The 8,518-nt window shown below is 44.0% G+C and overlaps 1 protein-coding gene across 1 annotated transcript; it reads left to right on the top strand.

The window, feature by feature from the left end:
- Window positions 1-233: 233 nt before the first annotated feature.
- Window positions 234-7,924, top strand: htatsf1 (HIV-1 Tat specific factor 1; the record flags this gene model as incomplete). Its single annotated transcript, NM_001124178.1, is given in 8 exon segments — window positions 234-248; window positions 1,758-1,922; window positions 2,600-2,804; window positions 2,904-2,951; window positions 4,425-4,579; window positions 4,786-4,949; window positions 5,070-5,166; window positions 7,689-7,924. Coding segments are annotated over 8 exon segments (861 nt in total), but the record flags the coding sequence as incomplete, so codon positions are not given.
- Between the last annotated feature and the right edge of the window lie 594 nt (window positions 7,925-8,518).

Genomic DNA, 8,518 nt, shown 5'->3' with positions numbered 1-8,518 from the left:
AGCTAGAAAGCCTCCAGCTTTTGTCAGATTTCACTTTTCATAGCAGGTTAGGGGAATTAACGTAGCAGGTTAGGGTTAGCTAAAATGCTTCATTTTTTGTACTTAAAAAAAACATTTGACGTTTTGAGTTGACAAAAGCTGGAATCGTTCTAACCTTGACTCCATGGGTTTATTACTACCAGAAGTTCTTCTTTGACACCGGAAGTGTATCTTCAGTCATCGTTGGCGGCGGACCGTCAAAGCCAAAGGTAGCTGAGCTGGCTAATGTTTTAACGTTTAATTAGCGAACTAATCAATAATCCACATACAAATAATTTATCTTCAAAGACAAGCATTGCTTCCCTTTGGCTCGTTATGTAACGTTACTTTCTAGTTAAATTCCTGGCTAAATACACAAAGCAGAGTTTGCTAACGTTAGCTTGTTAGCTAACTAGGCACACTTGCTTGATTGTCAGCTAACGTTAATTTAGTAGCTACAATTTTTATAAATAAACAAAGCTAACTAGCTAGGTCCAGTCAATTGGCTAGATATTAGTAACGTTAGTAGTTATAAAGATGTGTATAATATACTTTTCATTGTCTGATTTCAGATTGTCACGCAGCACCCATGGGCTACTAGCTAACGTAGCTCACTCGTTAGCTAGCTAACGTTACTGTAGCTATACTGAACAAAAATATAAACGCAACATGTAAAGTATTGATTTCATGAACTGAAATAAAATATCCCAGAAATGTTCCATACGCACAAAAATACGTATTTCTCTCAAATGTTGTGCACACATTTGTTTATATCCCTTTAGTGAGAATTTCTCCTTTGCAAAGCTAATCCATCCACCTGATATGCGTAGCATATCAAGAAGCCGATTAAGCAGCATGCGCATTACACAGGTGCACCTTGTGCTGGGGGACAATAAAAGGCCACCCTAAAATGTGAAGTTTCGTCACACAGAACAATGCCACAGATGTTTTGAGGGAGCGTGCAATTGGCATGCTGACTGCAGGGATGTCCACCAGAGTTAATTTCTCTACCATAAGCCGCCTCCAACGTCATTTTAGAGAATTTGGCAGTACATCCAACCGGCCTCACAACCGCAGACCACGTGTAACCACGCCAGCCCTGGTCCTCCACTTCTAGATTCTTCACCTGCGGGATCGTCTAAGACCAGCCACCCGGACAGCTGATGAAACTGAGGAGTATTTCTGTCTGTAAAAAAGCCCTTTTGTGGGGGAAAACTCATTCTGGTTGGGTCGTCCTGGTTCCAAGTGGGTGGGCGTATGTCCTCCCAGGCCCACCCATGGCTGCACCCCTCTCTGGTCAGGTGAAATCGATAGATTAGGGACTTATTTATTTAAATTGACTGATTTCCTTGTATGAAGTGTAACTCAGTAAAATTGTTGCATGTTGCGTTTATATTTTTGTTCAGTATAGATTTAAAGCTAGTTCACTAACGTTAGCTAACCAGCTAGCTGTCCACATAGCTATCGACAGCTTGCTAGCTGCAACTCTTGACTTGACAGTTCACAAGTCTTACATTTGTTTTAAATTGTTAGCTGGCCAGTTGGCTGGCACACTATTCTAGCTGGCTGGCACACTATTCTAGCTGGCTGGCCGCCTGGCCCACTATTCTAGCTGGCTGGCTGGCTGGCCCACTATTCTAGCTAGTAGTGGCCCATTCAACAACAACACATGTCCTCTAAACAAGCAAGATCTTCAATGTATGTTCTTGTATCCACCTGTGTTCTCCTGTGTTGTTTAGATGAGTGGTGATACTGATGGAAATAAGGAGTTCCATGAGCAGCTCCGGTTGCAGCAGCTGTATGGCCAGAGACAGGGGGACGGAGCTGACCCTAACACCTTCGTGGACCCAGAGGATGGGACAGTGTATGACTGGGACCATGACAAGAAAGCATGGTTTCCTAAAGTGTGTTACCTTCACGTCTTCTGCTTAGCTAAAACCTTTCATTTCTGTCTGCAACAACTTGATGTTGTAATACAAGGATGGGCAACTGGCGGACGGATGCGGCCCGCCTTTTTGTAGGCTTGCAGACCAATTTCCCCCCTTGTGCATCAGCAGTCATTCAATTAGCCCATGTCAGCAAACATTTTTAGATTGGTTAATTAGTCTAGCGGCCAGCTATCATAACGTGTTGTAAGCATGGTCGAAAAACCGACCTTGGTCATCAGTTATCATATAAAAAAAAACTGCAAACATTTTTCTCCATTCTATGACAAAATGTGTATATTTGTAGGAAATTAGCTGTATAACAGCACATTTTTCTCTCCTCCCCATAGCAAAATGTTTAGAATTGCAGCAAACTTGCTTTAAAACGGCAACATTTTCTCTACGCCCCATGGCAAAATGTGCAGAATTGCGAGAAATGGTGGGGGATGACCCACGTGACACTGCGGCCCCTCATGACGAGTTCAGATTTTTTGATGGTCCCCACCCCCAACAAAGTTGCCCATCCCTGTTTTAATGTTATGTTTCTAGAACCTTTTAGAATTGCCATGACCCTCTGTCAGTTTCCATTGATCACCTTTTGGTTGTGAGAATATGTTGTGCGAAATAGTGGTTGGGCTAATTCTGGTCTTGTCCAGATAACAGAGGACTTCCTTGCTGCGTATCAAGCTAACTACGGCTTCACAAAGGATGGGCAGCATGATCCAAATGCTGCGTGTGCACCTGACACGGACACAACAGCCAAGCCAGAGGAGGGGAAGAAAACCGAGAAGCGCACTGACACGGAACAGCCGAAAGATGGCAAAAAGGAGAAAGGAGAGAAAAGGAAGGCTGATACTGCAGGTACAGGATGTTTTACAGACATGTGTTTAGCGTGAAATCGACATGTGACTTGGTGTGCCCTCAAAGGGAATACTCAAACAAATGTCATTGTCTTTGCAGCCTGGTTTGATGTGGAAACCGACAAGAATACCAATGTGTACGTGTCAGGTAAGTCTCCCTTCTCTGAATATGGCTACCAGACCTAAGTTCAAATACTATTTACTGTATTTTGAATACAGTACTTTCAAATACATTTCAAAACAATTATTTAGACAAAGTTTCTTTGAAAATACAAGTAGTTGAATATTGGAATGTATTTGCAGGGCTCCAGATGAACATTTTCTCCTGGTACCACTAAGTTCTTGGTGGCACCATGCTCCAATGTTTTTTGCAGCATCGCGCATTAGAAAACGTGTACTCGTCATATAAAGTTATTCACAGTGCTTTATTAAAAAGTGTAATAGACTAATGAGATGGTATTCAATAAATACGTTGTTTTATTTAACATGTTGTGATTCTAAATATTTAGATGTGCAACCTAATCCATCTAATGTCATGAATTGTGGGTTGACAGTAGGCTTTTGTTGTTATATTTTACAGTTAAAATAGGCCTTTAGAATGTTGTTTTACATTTATTTATTTTTAGAAATCTATTTGCCTGCATCTACATCTACTCGTTCAAGGGTTTTTCTTTATTTTTAATATTTTCTACATTGTAGAATAATAGTGAAGACATCAAAACTATGAAATAACACATATGGAATCATGTAGTAACCAAAAAAAGGGAAAATAAAGAAACAACCTTGAATGAGTAGGAGTTCTAAAACTGTTGACCGGTAGTGTATGTGCACTAATATCAAAGGCCAATTCACGACCTGAGTAAATGGAAACGCAAAACACGTTAGCTAAATCGCTAGCTCTAAATATAATGCCCACTGCTAGTAGCCATGCGTTAATCTAACAATTAATTGAGGCCTATGCGATCGTAATGGCTGATGCCTATTTAGCGCACTCTGTATCTCAAAGCCATATCAAATATGTTGGCTGTAAAATAGTTGCTATTGAGCTCAACATTGAGAGTTCGAAAAAAAATGATACCTATAGAAATCTGAGAACCTCCTCTCTTCAACCGTGACTACAGGATAGCTGTGTTTTACACGCAGTTGGATTTTAAAATGTTTTTTACAAAATTACCTCGGAGCATTTTTTGAGAGAGAGAGAGACTCGCGACTCGCTCAACACAGCATCAGGGCCCAGTGGAACAGGGGCAGGAAGACACTTTCATTACAAATCATGGTTTGAGCCTCCCCCCCCAAAAATAGGATGTATTTAGTGAGGTGGTGCGATTTAAATGGTCGCAGTCTGGATCCCTGATTTGGAAATATGTTTTGAAAGTATTGGCATGTATTTACAACTACTTCAAATATAAGTCGTTGTTTTTGGCTGTGCTTTGGCCAGTGTATTTGAAAATACTCAAATACACAGAAAAATAAGAAATACAAATATTTAAATACACGTGTCTTTTGAACCCAGATCTGATGGCTACCAACACAATTGAGTTTCACTGTTTCGGCAGAAATGAATTGTTCAGGCAAGTTCCTACTGTCCTTTCAGTCAGGGAAGTTATTTTCTATTCCTCAGGTCTTCCACCGGACATCACCACGGAGGAGTTTGTTGAGGTCATGTCTAAGTGTGGCATTGTTATGAGGGACCCCATCTCCGAGGAGTACAAAGTCAAACTCTACAGGGACGGCCAGGGGAACCAGAAAGGCGACGGACTCTGCTGTTACTTAAAGGTGAGTGCTCTGGGCTTAGCGTTGTCATGGTTCTTTGTGGTCTTACGAGGAGTGTAATCGAGACGATTAGTGTTCTCCCAGCGTTAGTGGGAAATGTCTCGCTGGATCTCTTTGTTGCTATGCGTCTATTTCCATGAGAGGATGTGTGTGTGTGTAGTGTGTGGCGTTTCCATTCAGCATGCCTCTCCGTTCCCCCTCCCTTGCAGAAGGAGTCTGTGGCCCTGGCTGAGCGACTGATTGACGAGTCAGAGATCAGGGGGTATCAGCTCCACGTGGAGGCTGCCAGGTTCGAGCTCAAGGGCCAGTACGACGCCAGTAAGAAGAAGAAGAAGAGCAAGGATTACCGCAAGAGGATGAAGGCACAGCAGAAGTATGTCCCGTCCTGACAAATTCTGCAACCGGAATTGGAATAGCTCAATGCTTCTGGGCATTAGGTGTCCCTTAACTGGCTTTTGTGTGGCTCATCTCTCACCGTTGATCTAACTGATAGGCAGCTGGACTGGAGGCCAGAGAAGAAAGGGGAGGCGCGCAAGAGGCATGAACGTGTGCTCATCATCCAGAACATGTTCCACCCCAGTGACTTTGAGGTGAGCAAATACCTCACTCACTCTCTCACTCACGACCACAAAGAGCTGGTGTGAATAGATATAGATGACTGGTGTGAGGACAGCATATACCCCCAGTGCAATGAGTCGTTTAAACTGATTTAGACTCCTTACCATCGACAGCACTGTGGTATTTTAGGGAGTCAGGCTTGAGTCTTTCTCCGTAAGAGATCAGGATTCGTTGTGTTCTAGTTTCACATCCCAACACTTCACCTCCAGTCCTTTTCTGCACTGTAGTAAACCTGTGTACTGTATCTCTGTCCTACAGGAAGACCCCCTGGTGTTAAATGAGTACCGAGACGACCTCCGGACTGAATGTGAGAAATTTGGTCAGGTGAAGAAGGTCATCATTTTTGATGTAAGTGCCTACTGATGGGAATCAGCTCACTTCATTTCTGTCACTCTGGTATAATTAAGCAAGAAGGCCCGAGGGGGTGTGGTATATGGCCAATATACCACGGCTAAGGGCTGTTCTTAGGCACAGCCCTTAGCCGTGGTATATTGGACATATATCACAAACCCCGAGGTGCCTTTATTGCTATCATAAACTGGTTACTAACGTAATTAGAGCAGTTTTTTTTTAGTTTTTGTCGTACCCGTGGTGTACGGGCTGATATACCACGGCTGTAAGCCAATCAGCATTCAGGGCTCAAACCATCCAGTTTATAAAGCAAAATAACACACTCCAAAATCCGAAACATGTCCTCCGTTAAGGTGTCAATTGGGAACCATATCTTTAGTGTTCTGACAGTAGCCATGTTTCTATCCAACCATTTTTATGCAGTGAATGCTCTGTTGCATAAAACAAACTCACAGCAGGCCTGGTGGAAACGGAAAATTGTCGGTGGATAACCATGGAGGTTATTAGGCTATGCAGGTGAACGGACTGAAGTAAGTTATGGTGACAGGGTGGTGAAGGGACTGCATTTTCACGTCACCGGGGTATTTGCTTGCTGGTGACGTGATGATCGGTGCCTCGCTGTCGTGTAGGCTACCATGTCAGAAAAAAATCCAATAGAAACCCTTCAAACTTTTTAAATGGATCAATCAAAGATTCTGCGATTAGTGTTTTGTCACGTGTGACGTCACTGGGTTGCAGCTCTTGATTCGCAAACCAGCAAGTTAGAAGGGGGGGAATTTCGCATTCAAATCATTCGGTCAATTTTGGAGAGGAAACCTAGCTAGTGACATGGTTCCTATGTCCTCCATAGAGACATCCTGATGGAGTGGCCTCGGTGGCCTTCAAAGAGCCACAGGGTGGTGAAGGGACTGCATTTTCACGTCACCGGGGTATTTGCTTGCTGGTGACGTGATGATCGGTGCCTCGCTGTCGTGTAGGCTACCATGTCAGAAAAAAATCCAATAGAAACCCTTCAAACTTTTTAAATGGATCAATCAAAGATTCTGCGATTAGTGTTTTGTCACGTGTGACGTCACTGGGTTGCAGCTCTTGATTCGCAAACCAGCAAGTTAGAAGGGGGGGAATTTCGCATTCAAATCATTCGGTCAATTTTGGAGAGGAAACCTAGCTAGTGACATGGTTCCTATGTCCTCCATAGAGACATCCTGATGGAGTGGCCTCGGTGGCCTTCAAAGAGCCAGAGGATGCAGACGTGTGTCAGATGGCGCTGGACGGCCGCTGGTTTGGTGGCAAGAAGTTATCAGCACAGCTGTGGGATGGATCCACTGACTACCAGGTAAGAACTGTGTGCTGTTGCAACATTAGAAGCTGCTATGGCCCACATGTCAGCACAGATGGGGCTCATGAAGAGGCAGCGACAGGTAGTACAGTTGCTAGGTCACTATCACGTTAGAGTTGAGAGAGGCTCAGCACCTCGTCAATTGTTTCCGGGGAACATATCAACCACCTCGGTTAATGTACCCTAGCGAAAATAACTGTGTTTGCCGTGTGTCTGTCTATAGGTGGAGGAAACCACGAGGGAGCGAGAGGAGAGACTGAAAGGCTGGGCAGCCTACCTAGAAGGTGGGAGCAAGGGGCCTGCACCGCCGGGGGCACCGCCAGGGAGTACAGAGGGACCAACCACAACCACAGAGGAGTCATCCAGCAAGGCAGAGGGGCCTGTGACAGAGCCCTCCAACTCTCAGAGCCAGGAAGCAGGAGCAAAGGCAGCAGTTGACCCTGGGGTGGAACCAAAGACCTCTGAGGACGCAGAAGTAAGTTCCACTGACAGCAGCCTGGCAGGAAGTGACGAAGAAGACACGTAGACAGACACACAGACATCACTGTACACCTCCTTGTGTTCAGCATATAAAAGGACAGTCTTGCCTGACATCTGCTAAACTGCCCCCACACCTTGTTTGATTGGTGGAAAGTGACACGCTGAGGAATAAGGCTTATTGGGATGGAAATACTCTGTTGCATACTTAGTGATGAATAATAAAAAAAGTTATTTGTATATTTTCAATTCTTTCCCTCCACAATGACCTGTTTTATTGATTGACCTCAATAATTTGCAACATCACTTTTATGTCTTTTATACTAGGAATTTGTGTAATGAACTAAATGATCTTGGTCTTGATTTGAATACGCTGGGAATGGATACGCAGTTAGGGACCAAGCTTCGGAGAGGTCTGAAACTGAAAGGATTTACATCCATGTTTCTCATTGTCTCTCTTGAATATAGCAGTGAACTCGATTTCAACCGTAAAAGCTAAAACTCCATCCTGTCCTGTCATGATTTGTTTTGAGATGGAAAATAAACGTAACGTTACCAGTGGCAACCGTGCATGGTATGGTGTGTAATCTTTCACCCATGTTATTGATTTCTGTGTAGCTATTGCCGTGAGGCAGTAGACTTGTTTTGTGTGTGTGTGTGTGTGTGTGAATGTCTCATGAACAAAGTAACAAAATACAATAAGAGTTGTGGAATGTTAGAAAGGGCAGCAGACACTGGGGAAGTAGTGGGAAGTGTTTCTGGCAGTGTTGAGGTTTCAGCCTGTGTGGGAGAAAGAGATATCAGTATACTCTCCCGGTAGCAGGCTGGCTGTACTGAAGGCAGGTTCACTTGGGTCAAGGCCTCCCAACACCTCCAGCTTGACGAGCTCACGTGCAGCCTCTTAATAATGTGCCCTAATGCGCTGTCACGCCAATAGCCATCGTCTTTCACAGACAAAATGCTGCTGCCCCCATCCTCTAACTGTAACAGATTGTCCATCTCCCAAGTAATGTTTTAAAAAAATGTAAAAAATCTTAAATAGCCTGGCAAGCCGGACGTCCGCGTCACAATGCCCCTCCATTGTGTGTAGATGGGAAGCGTGTTGGGTGAGACTGCACGTGAGATTTGTGGTTGTATCCCCGCCCTCAAGATGTGGT

The sequence above is a fragment of the Oncorhynchus mykiss genome, chromosome 10, assembly GCF_013265735.2.
Source record: "Oncorhynchus mykiss isolate Arlee chromosome 10, USDA_OmykA_1.1, whole genome shotgun sequence".
In the NCBI taxonomy this organism is placed as follows: domain Eukaryota; kingdom Metazoa; phylum Chordata; class Actinopteri; order Salmoniformes; family Salmonidae; genus Oncorhynchus; species Oncorhynchus mykiss.
Note: the sequence above shows the minus strand (reverse complement) of the source record. Positions and strands in the feature narration are given on the sequence as shown.